Source organism: Poecilia latipinna, unplaced genomic scaffold (assembly GCF_001443285.1).
Source record: "Poecilia latipinna isolate Pla-1442-1.1 unplaced genomic scaffold, P_latipinna-1.0 Scaffold658, whole genome shotgun sequence".
NCBI classification, from domain to species: domain Eukaryota; kingdom Metazoa; phylum Chordata; class Actinopteri; order Cyprinodontiformes; family Poeciliidae; genus Poecilia; species Poecilia latipinna.
Window position 1 is genome coordinate 181,238 of NW_015113274.1, and position 15,435 is coordinate 196,672.

At 38.9% G+C, this 15,435-nt stretch overlaps 2 protein-coding genes across 3 annotated transcripts in view; one reads left to right on the forward strand and one right to left on the reverse strand.

The window, feature by feature from the left end:
- colec12 (collectin sub-family member 12) overlaps positions 1-6,515 on the reverse strand; it is a 41,071-nt gene extending 34,556 nt beyond the window's left edge. The window contains exons 1-2 of the mRNA XM_015043973.1: positions 6,019-6,515; positions 2,202-2,252 (exon numbers count right to left, since the gene is read on the reverse strand). Of these exons, the coding sequence (XP_014899459.1) occupies positions 2,202-2,252; positions 6,019-6,025 (58 nt within the window). The 5' untranslated portion in view covers positions 6,026-6,515. The remainder of the gene's footprint in view (positions 1-2,201; positions 2,253-6,018) is intronic.
- A 2,306-nt stretch (positions 6,516-8,821) lies between these two features.
- Positions 8,822-15,232, forward strand: clul1 (clusterin-like 1 (retinal)). 2 transcript variants are annotated; one of them, XM_015043976.1, is made up of 9 exons: positions 8,835-8,936; positions 10,996-11,133; positions 11,291-11,439; positions 11,540-11,710; positions 12,515-12,953; positions 13,040-13,162; positions 13,245-13,459; positions 14,697-14,875; positions 14,995-15,232. In XM_015043976.1, the coding sequence occupies exons 2-9, from the start codon at positions 11,031-11,033 to the stop codon at positions 15,008-15,010; spliced, it is 1,395 nt and encodes a 464-aa protein (XP_014899462.1). In that variant the 5' UTR covers positions 8,835-8,936; positions 10,996-11,030; the 3' UTR covers positions 15,011-15,232. The 2 variants fall into 2 exon arrangements, with proteins under 2 accessions (XP_014899463.1, XP_014899462.1); XM_015043977.1 differs by lacking the exon at positions 14,995-15,232 and having other exon boundaries at positions 8,822-8,936; positions 14,697-14,879.
- Positions 15,233-15,435: the final 203 nt, after the last annotated feature.

Sequence of the window (15,435 nt, forward strand, 5' to 3'; positions counted from 1 at the left end):
TCTGTACCGTCAATGTGGCTCGTTGAGGGGGGCCAATATGCTGAAGTGGCCCTCGGTGAAATTGAGTTTGACACCCCTGACCTATACTGACAAGCTGGGCAAGGAGAGCACATATCAGAGAAGCAGCTAAAAGCACAACTGTAACAATAAGGGAGATGCAAGAATCTGCAGTTCAGGGAAAGGAATCTGTTGACAGCATAACTATTTGTCACACACCATACAAATCAGAACTCCAGCTAATAATGGCACGAGGAAAGCCGCTGCGCGAAGAAATGTACATTTAAGGTTTGTCACATGTAGAAGACAGCAGCCATGTGAAAGAAAGGCTCTAAAATGTAACAGTTTTAGCATACACACAAAGTACTATGAGTGAAAAACTAACATTGCTCTTCGCCAAGACCACACCATTCCCAGAGTGAAACATAGTGGTGGTAGCATCATTATGCCGGGATGCTTTTCTTCAACCTCGTCAGAACCGATGGGAGAATAGACGAATATAAAAAATGCACAATCTTTAAGCATAACCTATTACTTCAGACTGGAAATGAGATCCACCTTCAAGCAGAAAGGCAACTGCTACGACAGAATGGTTTAGCTTGATGGGTAATCGCGTGTCAGAAGAACTCGGTCAAAGTTCAAACCTAAATCTTATCGAGAATCTGCGGTGAGACTTGAAAACCCACGTTCACTGAGACTCTCCATTAAGTCTCACTGAGCTTGAGCTATTTTGCATAGGACTGAAAAATGCAAAATATTCAGTCACTAGATGTGGAAAGTTGATAGAGACATATCCCAAAACATTTGCAGCTGTAATTGGTGGTTCTACAAAGTATTTAAAATCTCAATGCAATACTTTGAAGTGTGTGGCTGAAAAGAGTTAAACGGGTGTAAATACTTTAGCAGAGTGATGTATTTCTCCATAGTATTTATACTCAGTCAAAGTAACTACCACATAATGAAGGCTCTGTGAATGTTTTGTAGGAGTTTATTTATTATCAGATACTTAGAAGATGGATTTTATGTGGAGTGATCCTTTAACCTGGGAGCTGATTGAGTACAGCTGTTTGGTAACCAAACGTCAAGCCTATACATGAAACACACATGTGTTCAAAATAAATAACAAATGCATTAACCCCAATTTGGTGATGTTAAGTTGTCCATATCAAGACAAATGTTTAGTTTGGAAACAAGAAAATCCAAACTGTCCACTTATTAAAAGCATCAATACATGCAGATGTCAAGCAGGCAAGAAGACTGTATAAACTAAATGTGGTGACATACAGTCTGTGGATTCCTGCTGCATTCACACCTCTTGACATATGGGTGCCTAATGCTTGAGCAACACATAAATGAGCACTAAAACACCTCTTAAACCAAATAACCTCAAGTGCAGTAACTTGATCTTTGCAAAGGTCCCAGGGTCAACCACTACATCATCCCAAAGTTGCAGCAGCACAAGCCAAAGGAGGCAATAACACATAAGGAGATGTGCAGGAATTTTGGATCAACTTTGCTGACCAGTCAAGTTGCATTGGCTCAATGGACAAAAGACATTGCCTTTCTCGAAACATCAAAAGTCCCACTGCATTGAGCCCTCAACAATTTACAGCATATGCGGTAAGGATGAGAAAAAAAAAATCCTTTTTTATTAAAATGGTTTAATTTTACACTTAAGAATAAAAAGAAAACAAACAAAAACTGAGAAATATTTTCAACCTAATCACTGGTGCACACACCTTGCATTGCCAGTAAAATATATGAAACCGAAACATGTCAGCGCACTCACTGCTGTGAATGAACTAAAACACTCAAGCGGAGAAACAGTGAGTAGAAAAGTTGATTCACAAAAGAATCACTTGGTACCGAGTGAAATGAAAGCACTCTGATATTGTGAAAACAGTGCGAAGTCAGCGGCTGGTCAGGAACACCCAGAAGTTTGTGGTTTCCATTTTTACTGTACACAGTAGTCGTATAAAAAGGAAAAGAAACAATGAAGGAAAAAGCCAAAAATGAGCTTGTTTCTGGGAAATTCTGGTTTCTGTTTGACCTCAGAGATTAGTGTAGGTGGGATCTACTCCAAGCAAAATACAACAGCCCCTAAAATGCAATAACTTGTATTAACATGAACATTGTGTCATTGGGAGTGAAACTAATAGGAAGAGTGGTCAGAGCTGGAAACGAAGGAGGAAGCCAATGCTCACCAAACCGTTTATAGCCGAAGGACTGCACCTCCTCTTCATCAGTAAATTCGTCTGCAGAGGGAAAAAAAAGAAATTAAGTAAATAAAAAATGATTTAATTTAAAAATATGAAACAAAACAATAAATGTTTAGCCTTCAGAAATGCAGGTCGTTTAACATGGTTGGTTAAGTATTTTATTCATATTTCTGTAAACAAGCTTCATTAAAAAAAAAAAAAAACTTAATGAATACTATGTGTTGACAAAGATTATTTTATGCTACTTTGATCAAAATGACCTAGACAGATCATAAAAAAAGAACAGATTCCAGCTCATAGGGTAAAAAGCCTCCATTGAGAAAATGTGGTTTCGTTTGTTTCTGGGAAATCACAGTTACCACATAGCAGACCCCACGATGAGCTAAAGAGTGATATGAATAATCCAAGCTGTTGTAAAGGAGGAATTTTGGCTTTCCCAACATCTCCACTAAACATTTTCCGGTTTATGTTTATGCGCGACATGATTGTGTTTGTATCACACTTGGACAACATGAGCGTCCCTGGCTGCTCAAGAGTCATTCAGGGGAAATCACGCTTCGCTTTTTATTTCCAAATGGCTGATTTGAAAAAATGTGAATCAGAGTGAAGCTTGTTTGGATTTAATTTGTAAAGGCTACAGCTGTGCTACTTAGGAGGAGGTTGCTCAATATTAACATTTCATCAGATGGGAATTTCATTTGTTTTACAGACGAAAATGATGGACCTTTCCCTGTAATCTGAACGCAGAGCATTTCAGAAGTAGCGTATTTTCTGGACTATAGAGCGCACCTTACTATAAGCCGCATTTACAAAGCTTTTTTTTTATAAAAGAAAAACCTGGAAATGTATATGCCGCACCGGGCTATAAGCCACTGATATCTCCGCCGCTCTCGGTTTTCCTTAATAAATCTCCTATTAAGGGCGCAGCCCCTCCCCGTCTCCAACGCCAAACCATGGATTCGGCAGTGCAGCGGCTATCAATCTGTGCTGCCAGATCGACAGCCTTCAACTTAAAAGCTGCATCATATGAACTTCTTCGTGTGGTTTCCGTGATGAGGGGGTATGAGTTTGAAAATATTTCTCCTTCGTATCTGCTGCTATCATGTGCTTGTTCTAAATGAAATATAGCACTTTCTTCTTTGATTTCCAATTTTGACTTCCAATGATTCACTTCCTGATAAAGAGCCCCCTGGTGGTTGAAGAAAAATCCACAGAAAAGCAGCACCGGGCTACAAGCCTCATGGTTCAAAACATGGGAAAAAAGTAGCGGCTTATAGTCCGAAAAATACGGTATTTCATCGTTACACAACTATGGATAAAACAAACTATTTAAAAAAAAAAAAAGTAAGACCACTTTTATGTTATCATGCTTAATACACCATCTTAAACAAGCCCAAATCATTGAGTTCAGATGTGAACCACTTCCATGGCTGCAGGTGTATAAAGTTAAAGCACACGTGGACTGTATCTTCAAACATTTGTAAAAAGAAAAAAATAAATAAATATATGGTCCTTCTCAGAAGCTCAGTAAAATTAAGGACTGTTCCATGTGTTAAATTCCACCTAAAAAATTCAGCAATGACATTTCTTTTCTGCTAATCTTTCCGGAGTCAACTCTTAGTGGTATAATAACAAAGGGGATACAAATTCACTTTGAAATGTCACTCCAGGTAAAATGAGTTTGGGTTTTGTGGTTGCAAGGAATTGCCATTGTCTGAGTATGGTGTGCCAGGTGTAAGGTTTTAAGGAGGTTGTCTTATGATGTGGGATTGTTTTTTAGGGGTTGACCTTTGACCTTCAGTTATGGTGAAAATACGTCTTAATGCTGTTGCTTACAAATAAATTCCCCACAATTTTATGCATCCAAATTTCCAGGATGAGTTTGGGGAAGCCACCAAGCAAGGTCGAGAGGAGAGATTAAAGTTGGTGTGAAGGAACTCCAACTGCCTGGCAAAAAGTCTTGATTTGAATCTTAAACTAGAGTCAAAACTACGAACCAGGTTTCATCTCATCTAACCTCATACATGCACTTCTGGAAAAGTGTTAAAAAATTCCAATAAACACACTCATAAACCTTGGGAAGAGCCTTCCCAGAAAAGCAGAAGTTGTTATAGCTGCTAGGGGTAATCCAAGTCTATATCGAGATTAAGATATCATTACAGTTTGTGTCTGAATGTGTGTATGTGTGTGTTTGTGGCAAGCATCTTGATATTTTTGGCAATATAATGTAGTATAGCGTATAAACTCTGCAATCAATTTTAACCCACTGTAAGACAAAAAAAAACCCTGTTAGGTAGGATTGTATCCAAAACATGTTTTCTTTTAGAAAATCTCCAGCACTATTCAAGTGAATTTCAACTGGCTTTCATTGCAATGATTAAAGCTGAATTTTAACTAGTCCTCTTTAACACATTAATGGAGTTTGATGTTAAGCCGTTACATCGTTCCTCTGCTAGCAATCTCTAAATGGTTTTCTTCCATTTTTCCAAGTGTTGAAATCTTACACTTTGACACACTAAATTTCCCCTGTTAAGTAAAACCATCCTCCACAGCATGACAAGTATGTTTTGAAATGGGGATGGTGTTTTCAGTGTTACAGTGCTAATTTTCCAACAAATTCTGTCTCGTCTGAATTTGCTGTCTCCTAAATGTCTCCTGGCAAACTGGGAATATGACCTCTTATGGCTTTGTACAACAAATCGTGTCTCCATTTTCAGGCTACGGAAACGATTTGTGCCATGAGCTACTCTAAGCTTGGGTGTTTTGTTTTTAGAATCTAACCCTGCTAGAAAATTTTCCACGACTTTATGCAAGCTGTGTTTGTCTGTCTTCATCATGCTTGTTTGTTCTATAATATTCTCTAACATTTCTCTGAGACCTTCATACCAGCTTCAATTATGCAGAAATTATGTCATTTGCAGACCTAAAGGGGATGGAATCTGCTCTCCACATTTTTTTTTATTAGACATTTATTTGCAAAAAACAACAATAACAACAACAACAACTGTGTATCATTAAATCCGTCCTTGTTTGTGGTTGTAGCGTGACAAAATGTAAAAACATTCAATGCGGTGTGAATACTTCTGCAAGGCCCTGTTGTTATTCTCACAATCTACAGTTTTCCGAGAACGACCACAAGGGGGCAGAGTTGTTGGGATGTTCATTCAAGTTCATAGCCTACTGACTTACCCAGAGAGGCTGGGAACGACATGCCTCAGTCTTTATTTAGCAAAGTCCAACACATCAGGGAACCACATGAGCCTCACATCCAGGCGAGTTTATTATAAGCCTTTGTTTACATCAGCGCCAGCGTGATTCATACTACGTATTTTAGTGTTTAAAAGCAGCAGGAGTACAAGTGAGGCCACAACGAAGCTTTTAAAATGCTTCAATTAAATCTGACTCAGTAATTCTTGCAGCAGCACTTGATTTATCTGAGTCAATTTTTAAAATAAGTGCATGAATGAGAGCTACATATTCAAGCGCTATTTGTCTAAAGTCATGTGCATAACTTCTGTTTGGGACAGCTGTTTTTTTTTATCTGACTTTCTGTCTGATGTTCATCGGCGGACAGATGCAAAACAATTTGAGGCAAAAGCTTGGTAAATGAAACCAGATGTTAGAGTAGTAACCCACGCATTCCTCTCCTCTTGTCCCAAAGCAGGAGAAAAAATTAGTGCAGAAAAATGTGACAAAAAAAAAGAGCGAAGAACAATTGATCAGTCATCACTGACACGTGGCGTTTATAAGCCTGCGGTCGATTTAAAACAATTTTAATAGTTATCATTGAAGTGAAGCCTACCTTTCATTGTGGTTCACTGGAGTCTGTTTATCTGTTGGTTGAAGTCACATTCACAGCATCGCATTGGGATTTGCCATAAGGCACCTTGAATCTGCAGGTATCACACTGTCCTCGTTTTATTAGCAGGAAAAACAAGTTAAGAAAATGAAAAAAAAATGAAAAAAAAATCGGAGGCAAATCCAAGGTTTTTTTTTTTTTTTTTCACTGTGCAGCTGTCTCTTTCTTCTCTTTCAGTACAGGTAATGCTTATGCTGCTGCCAAAAAAAAAAAAAAAAAAAAATCTAATGAATAAATAAAATAAAAAGAACTTTGTTAAAAAGATGATGCAAAGTTCATATGATTTCCCCTGGCTTCTGTCAGTTCAGAGAGATGCTGAGATGAGCTTGTCTCCCTGTCCTACTCGGATCTGAGGTGGTACTCCCGCCGCTGCAGCAACAAGAGGAGCTTAAAAACTTAAGGAGTCCTAACGTGAGAGGAAGTGCTGCACGCACTGCTCGGAGAAACCACGAGCTCCTCACATCTGTGCGCACCGTCTGCACACAGCTGCTTTCTCTGCGTGCGCTGCTTTGTGATTTTACCATCGAGAATAATTATATCTAATGATGACAAACAAATTCTGTTTACACAGTTTGAACTTGTATAACATGGAGGTTTGGCTAAGGTAGGGGAAAAAAAAGGTGTGACATGGATCTAATGATATCCTTAAAAATGCAGCACTTATAAAATGATTTTAAAAGCACATTCTTGATTCAAAATTTGAATTAAAAAGCAGCAATCTCCAGTTCTTATTTTGACTTTACTTTGACTTTTCTAAGCTGGATAGAGTCCACCTGCACAATGCAATCTTAGTGCTCTGTTTTGGCCACTTGGGGGCAGTAAAGAGGATGATGGAACTGTGACGTTTGCCAACTATTATCACACGCAGCAGACTTATTTTGGTTTGTTTTTAAGTTTGGTCATGAACTCAGCAGGAAATTAAATAAGGGACCAAACATGAAAAGGGTTCCGTCATAGAACTGAAATATCCTTTCTTGTGGCTCAGTGGTGAAATTCATGCATAATCGATAGGGCCCAGGTTTGAAAACGTTGTAGAAAATCGTGATTGTATTGTTCAAGAAAAAAAATATTATATAATATAAATATATGGCTAAATTTTGAAAGCTTGTTTAAAGTGATTACTTGGAATTACTAAGTTAATCACGTTTTGTAGTTTGAGTAACTGCATTGATTATGTGGATTGTTTAAACCTTATTCCAGGATTGATTTCTTTTTAGGTAGTTCAAATAAGACAAATAAGTTTTGAATAAAATAGAATAACTTTAAGATTAAAAAAACTAAAACTAAAAAGCATGACACATTCACTTCCATATGAAGTCAAAAAAGATGTAATATGACCTCATGAGGGGCCCTGCTTTAAGCAAAAACACATTTCTCATCTCAGTACTTTTAATGTGATCACATGAAGCTCCAAGGGATGCTGTGTCCTGTCGAACTGAGGTTTTCTGTTGACTGAGCGACGCTTAACGTTTCTCAGTTCAGTTTTACCTCAAAGAACATCCATTCATCAGCCCTTTGCACATTGTGAAGCTGTTTAAGTCCTTCATCTGTTTGTCTCCCATCAACTAAAACATACCAGTGTGATCATGTTCAACAATTTAGTGCCTAAAACTCTTGATTTGCGTTCATCTATCTGTGATTAATTGCTTGCCTGCAGTGTTTTACCACTTGGAACTTGTTTTACTATAAAGTTTTTTCTGTGGTCTAGGTGGACCAGGGGATAATATCTGGTAAAATATATAAACCAGGTGCTGAAAGTCCCAGAAAGGGCTAAAGTTCTGTCTGCTTCTGATTATGATCCTTTAAGGACTCAATTTTCTGGGTCACAGATTCTGCAGAGAACACAATTTTTTGGGGGGAGGAGGAGGAATAGTTGCAGAGAAAAACCTAAGAACAACGTCCTGTGTCACACATTGGATTCAAATCTGATGAGGAGATACGTAGAAATCATTTACAGCTAAAGAAATCCTTGGTATTTTTGATTAGTGTCAATGCAAAGACGTTTAGGCTTACAAAATTAGTCACACCCGTTAACTTTTTATGCTATTGTCATATGACAACCACAACTTTTATTGTGTGTTACTGGGATTCTATGTGATATCTTAACACATATTAGACTCCAAACTTGTAGGAAAATGACAAGTTGCTTTTGTTTTTTTTGTTTTTTTTTGTTATCACAATGAAAAATCTGAAAAGTGTGGTGAGCCACCTTGTGTCAATATTTAAGTGTCTTTTACATCAGATATTGGGCTATGTCTCTATGGCTGTATGTTTAGGGTTGTTGTCCTCATATCCTTGCAGTGAAAATCAGTTGGGATCTTAAATCAAAATCATCTTGTTGATCTAATTTCTTCCTCATTTAGAAATGTTTCCTTTACCCAAACAAATTAATCATCAAACACCACAATAACTAAAACAATAGAGATGAGCTCACTGTGATGAAACGGCTTCTGAATGCGTTTGTATTGTTTGGACCAAGACCTCGACGATTCCCACTGACAGATGATTTAAGAGCCGATGCCAGAGAAGCGCTGCACATGTTTAGCAATCAACCATCTTTTATTTATTTTTTGGTAACTAAAACTATTTCCAGCCACTAGATGCTCATTGCAAATGACCAGAAAACTAATTAGTTTTGTGAGCAACAAGCAGCTCCTTTGATATGACCACTTACGCAAACCCTTCCTCTGAGCATGCCCAGCGGTGGATTAACGGGCATCAACCTCAAGCAAAGACAGTAAGAGGATAAAGTTCACGCAGGACGAGCACAAATAGACCTGAGCAGGTCAAGATAACACAAACACTTCTGTTCACACAAAACACTTTGTATTTGAAGGAGAAAGAGCTTCAGTCTTCTGCTGGTGAGTCGTTTTGGTTCTGATGGACCAATCCTTTTTAGTCCAAATCTTTCAGTCTGATGTGTATTTTACTTGTACTTCCTATTCCCTCAGTGAGGTTTCAGTACATCCGGCTCTTTCTCATGATTCGAAAGAATTAGCTCATTTACCTGCTCCTTTACAGGGAGATATCTTCCTTACCTCTAAGATTTTTAGGCATCTTTTTTTTTTATCATTTGAAAATGTTAAAATATTTGGCTCCATCTTTAAATGTTATAATATTTTAGCCATCTTTTCACAATACTTTATGAAGTTTATAAATAAAGGTTAAATTTGACGGCAGTAGGATTTAAACAAGCAGCTTTTATAACCAGTTTAAACCCTGGCCTCAAATGGGTACATCTCCATTTCTAGTAAATCCTCATTGGTTGCTATATTGTGTAACTCCAAAATATAACTTGGGGACAAAGCAAAGCAGACATGGGAGTTCAGCTGCTGAATCAAAATTAGCAAGAGAACAATTCAAAATTTGCTCTGACTTTTTTATTTTTTTGCTCATTTTCTGTATATTTTCATGACTTGCTGGAGCCCGGTCCCCTGGAACAGCAGATGGTCGCTGACGTAAACATTGTTTTCCTGCTGAGAAGAACCCAACAATGTAATTTATTCAGGGCTCACACACTTCTGTTGGCCTCTTTGCGGTATGGCTTTGACTAAAAACTACAGTCAGATGTGAAAGGCAAAAAAAGAAACATGGTTGTAGATCAAATGAAATGCAGTGAAAAACAGACTTTCAGTTTGTTTAAAGTGCTACAAATGGCAACAACATGTAACCTTTTAAATCTTCCTAAACATACTATAACTTATAACTGGGACTTTAATATACAAATGTAAGAAAGTCTGGGTATTTTTATTTCTTGCCATCAGAAGTATTACTTAGAATTACTTAATATTTTTGTTCTTGAAAACTATAAACAGAACTAAGAGGAAATAATTTCCGAGTGACTATACTTTATGAACAAATGTGTAGCACCACCTAGTGGTAGATTTGATAAGTGCCTCTGCTGTTAAAACCCAGTCAAGTTAAAACTCTATTACCTCGATCAGATTTTTTAAAAAGTGGCAAACGTTTTAACACCTCTAGATTTTTTTTTCCACATTTTGTAATGCTAAAACCACAAAGACCAGTCCAGGATGTCCCCCATCTCTCACCCAATGACTGCTGGAGATTGGCACCAACCTGCAACCCTGCGGTTTAGACAATAGATAGATAACCATAAAGTTCATTGTATGTTATTAGGATTTTAGGTGACACTAATTAATGGATATTTGTGAAATAAAAGGGGAACATATATTTTAACAAAACCTGCATTTCAACTTTTATGAGTCAATTCTTGTTAAAGAGCATATTTTACTCAACTTGCAGATGAAAGTATTTTATCTCTACCAAGTTTGCATGTTTTTTTCCTCTTTCTCGTTGCAAAAAACGGAGAACATCTGTGATTATCAGTTTTCAAGTCTTTGGGACATATACTCAATTGGATTTTGTCTGGACTTTGACTCGACCAGTCTAACACATAAACATGTTTTCATCTACGCCATTCTTTATAAAATTTAATATTCTGTGTAATTAGTGTTGGTGCCCTGCTGGAGGGTGAACCTCCACCTGACTCTCTACTCTTTAGCAGCATCAAAAACATTTTTCCTCTAGGATTGCCCTGGATTTAACTCCATCTATGTTGTTTTATTTCTCAACACTTATTTAAATTTCTCCAGAACATTTTTTCCTGACTTGTCTGCTTAATAATGCTTCGTGTAATGTTTTCTAACCTTTGACCTTTGCAAAACAGCCGGATTCATACTGAGATTAAATTACACTTTCTATTTACTCAAAGGTGACATCGCACATCAGTTAGTTGCAGTGTATTTTATTAATGGGTGTCATAGTAGAGGAGTATTTCCTGATTTGTATTTATAGAAAAAAAAAAAAACACTCTGGCATGCATAAAGTTGACTTTTACAATCAGTCATGAAAAAACTCCCGAAAAAAAGGATAAAAAAACGTCTCTTTTCTTTGTTTCAGACTGATCTGAATCGCATCACAAATCGCCACTAAGAATGAAGTTCCTTCTCACTTTGACGACTCTCGTCGCTGCATCATGCATCCTTAGTTTTGCCGATGCTGACCAAACTGATGTTTTCACAGACGACATCTTAAAACGTAAGTTGGCAAGTCAGAATCTTTTCCCATTCCCATTTCCATCCAAAGAAAGACTTAATACGTTCCAAATATTCCTTTAAAATCGGTTCACACGTTTCCAATTGTGTGAGAAAAGGAAAAATTTTGCAACGTGTTCATTTTTTTTTTTTTGTCTCAGAGCTGTCAGAGGATGGCGAAAAGCTTGTGAATGAGGAGATGAAGAGAGCGCTGTACGGCGTGAAGCAGATGCGGGAGGTGATGTGGAGGAATGAGCAGAAGCATGAGCACCTCTTGAACTCTCTGAAGCACAGCGGCGACAAGAAGAAAGTGAGAGAACTTGCCGGATATAAACAAGAGAGAGAGAAAAAAAAGATTCAAACACGAAAAAAAAAAAAAAATGTTACAAAGCTCTCACTTCTCCCACCAGGGGGCAGCCCAGCTAGCAAAGGATGTGAGTGAGAAGCTGGAGGAGGCAGAGGAGCAGTGCAAAGACTCCCTGCAGTCAGAGTGGGAGGAATGCAGACCCTGTCTGGAGGACGTATGTAAATCCTTCTACACCTCCACATGCCGCAGGGGCTTTGCTTCTTTCCGCAGTAAGGTATGAAAATCGTCTTCTTACAAAAAAGAATCAAAAAGCAGTTGGGTTGAGACTTTCTATTTTGCTTTGGCACAAAGCTGAACAGCTAGTAATCGCTTACTTAAAAAACCTGCAGCATGACAATACAAGCTCTTTTATAATCATAAGTTTCCATTTGCGACCAGCTGTCCTGCTGAGCAAAATCAGAGAACTTAGTTTACCTCACAACTTGTTTTCTTTGGTCTTTAGAGGCCTGAGAGGTGCAACTACCGTGTCCAACAGTGAAGAAATAATATGAAATACAAGCTAATCTTCCTTATGTTGAGTCCAGTTCATAAACAGATCATAAAACAATGCGACAGTGGAGACAGACAACCAATAATTTCCTCAGGTACCCCACAAAGACAACACGAGACATTAAACAACCACAGATAGGGGGGCCCCAACATACAGTTTCAATAAATTCAGATTTTAACTGAAATTCTGTCTTTTTTATGTAGCCACATTGCAACCACAAGCTTCAATGTATCTTATGATTTTTATTACATGATATATAAAATTTAGTAAACAAAGAGGCCTTGGATGCTTATACAATGCTCTCTTTGCCTGGTGTCTATGTTAAGGTGGACGATTATTTCATGTTAGGTTAGCAGGGTGCCTCTTTTTTTTTTTTTTTTTTACCACTTTCAGATAACTGCCACCTTTCCCAGTTGTTAGATAATCTCTCCATAACCCGTGGCAATCATCTCACCACCCCCAAGCCTAAAGCTACAGCGGAGGATAGCAGTCAAATACTCCAACCGCCATAACGTTCATGTGTTGCAGGTGGAAACCTTTTTCCAAAGAGTCTCCAGACGCTTTGGTCCAAGAGAGCGCCCTCTGGAGGCAGGAGACATCTTGGTGAACCAAAGTCCTGACGAATCAGAACCAGATGTAGTTCAGATTGAGAATTCTTTCAAGCGAGTGATGAGCAAGGTGGGGACCCTGGTGAACTGCAGCATCGCCTTGGTCTCCAGGATGAGCAGCAGGCTTGACGGAGTCCTTCAGAAGGCTTTCCTGAACACCACCAACGAACTGTCAGAGGACAACGCTCCCGATCCATACTACCCTGGGCGCGACTCCGGCTTCCTGCAGGGCGTTGGGCTGGAGGAGGTGCTGGAGTCGTTCTTTGACTTTGGAAGGAGCGTGGTGGAGGAGTTTGGAGCTGTGGTTACCCAGGTGTTTGATGATATCCATCAGACTGTGGAGGAGGAGACTAAGAGAGGTAACTCGGGTCTTTTCACGCTGCCGATGCCATTGGACCAGAGTTGTGTGGATGTAATTATGTACACGATTTTCTCCTTTTTCCAGAGATAAAAAGCTTCCCTCGCTTCCTGCAGAACAGGAAACTGTGCAAAGACCTCCGCAGGCAGACATCAGAGTGCTGGCAGCTTCAGAACAAATGTGAGGCCTGCCAGGGAGCTCTGCTCACAGGTGAATCGCCTCTTCACTCAAAATGTATTATTTTTGTAGAGCTGATGCTGCAAAATCAGCTCATGCTTTCTTTTCACCACAGAGTGCCCCAGTGTTCGTGAACTGCATGTGGAGCTGGATGAAATCTCCCAGCTGCTGGATGTCTCCAAACAGCAATACGATGAGATCTTGTCCATTGTCCAGCATCACACCGATGAGACGGTCAAGTGGCTGACCAACATGGCAGCCGAGTTCAGCTGGGTGGCTCAGGCTGTGAGCAACAGCAGCACTCCTCAAAATGTTTTCCGCATCACAATGGTGAGTAGGCAGGGTTGGCAGAAACACGCAAACAGATCAGAGGAGGCAAAGGTATAATTGAATAAGCTGTGAACATGTATTGAATCAAGTTTTCTGCACGTGAATCTCCGTGTTTCATAGGTGAATTTATTTCAGCAATTCAATTTAACAGGTAAAAATCTGAAAACCATAGGGAAGACAAAATAATCACAGACATCATCCGGAAGCTCATTGGAAAAGAAGTTAGCTGCCCCCAGAGTGCTGCATTCAAACATGACAAAAAGTTTAGTGGAAGGAGAACCTGTGGTGGACAAACAAATATCAAGAATAACAGACATGCTTACTCTTTAACAACTCCTACAAATTTATACCCTGCATTCTTTGCAACTTTGATTGAACCCCTACAAGCAATTTTAACATGTGCTGCTGAATTCATTAGATGTTTTCTACAAAGCTGCAAGAGTCACTGTATCTAAATCATTTGCTACAACTGCTGCATTTCTAGTGGCATTCCTCCCTTCGAAGCAGAGGCAAGACGAGAAGCATCTCACTTGAGTTAAGAAAAAAGGAGTGGACTGCTCCTCAGTTGTTCAAAGTCCTCCTGTTATATGAAAGTAAATTCACCATCTTTTCTAGACAACATCCCAGAGTCTGGAGGAAGAGTGCAGAAGTACAGAATCCAAGCTGCTCTATGCTCAGTGTGAAGTGTCCACACTTTAGGGCAACAAGTCATCAGCTGGTGTTGGTTCACTATGTTGCAACACGTCCAAAGAAAGGGAATCTTACACTTTATACCGTTTCCCCACAGAGAATCTATGAAGTCTTGTCAAAAAGGAAATGAAACATCAGAGCCAACAATGCAGAGCAGCAAAAGTTTTCTCAACATCTCAGCAGACCCACAATACGACTGTCTCCCTGCTGTAGCAACATGTGCAAAAGTTAAACTGTAAATCAACATCTCCTTTCAAATCTTCTGTTCTTATTAGTTTTATGTAATATTTAAATTCTCCAAGATGAATTTTATTATTTCCATTAGCTATTAACCTTAATCATCAGCATCAACAGAAACAGACTTGAAATATCACAATGTGTGACGATTCGGCTTCATAGAGCTGAAATCACAGGCTGAGGATTACCAGAATGCGTTTCTGTTCCGAATTTATTACAGAAACATTTTTGTTGAAATCCTGAATTAAAAAAAGGGGATGATGCATCTCTGTCTGCAAGAGAAAATGCAATTACCTTTTCTTTTCTCTAGGTGGCACCAGAGAGCCATGAAGAGCAGAACATGTCTGCCACTGAGACTAAGGTGGAAGTAAACGTCCTGAACTCTCCCCAACTCACACTCAACATCCCCGGGGAGCTGGAGCTGCACGATCCAGCTTTCATCCAGTACGTGGCCCAGGAGGCTCTGGACAAGTACAAGGAGATGGTCAGGTGAGTCTCGCTTAACGGCTCAGCTTTAGCAACGTGGTCCACTTCTTTGATGCAAGATAAACCATAAACTCTTGACATTGGAGCTCTGTTGCTTACAGCACGTTTTGTTTCCCCAACAGGATTGAAGATGCGTAACACTGCTCCGTCTTATTTTCCGCACTTTATAGCAGTAGACATCTTCGTGTTGATATCCGAAGACAGTACAGCTGTAGCCGATATTTATCCGACTCCTTCAAGTTTTCTTCTTGTTAAATAGCCGTAACTTGATAAAATATATTCTATTCACAGACCAAGTGAAATGAGACACTTTCTGAATTTTTTTTCGTGGATGTTAAACACATGAAAGCTACATGTAGCATTTAGTTTATCATTTTATTTTATTCTGTACAAAATCATTAGTTAACATTCTCATAACTTTCATCATGTGTACCCACACTAGATCAGGTCTCATTCTTAAGGGACAATCTCTTACATGAATGATGCACAGAAAGAAAGAAAAAAAATTCACATCTTCAATATTGTCTAATTTCTCATACTTTCAAGGATTCTGTACCTGTGAG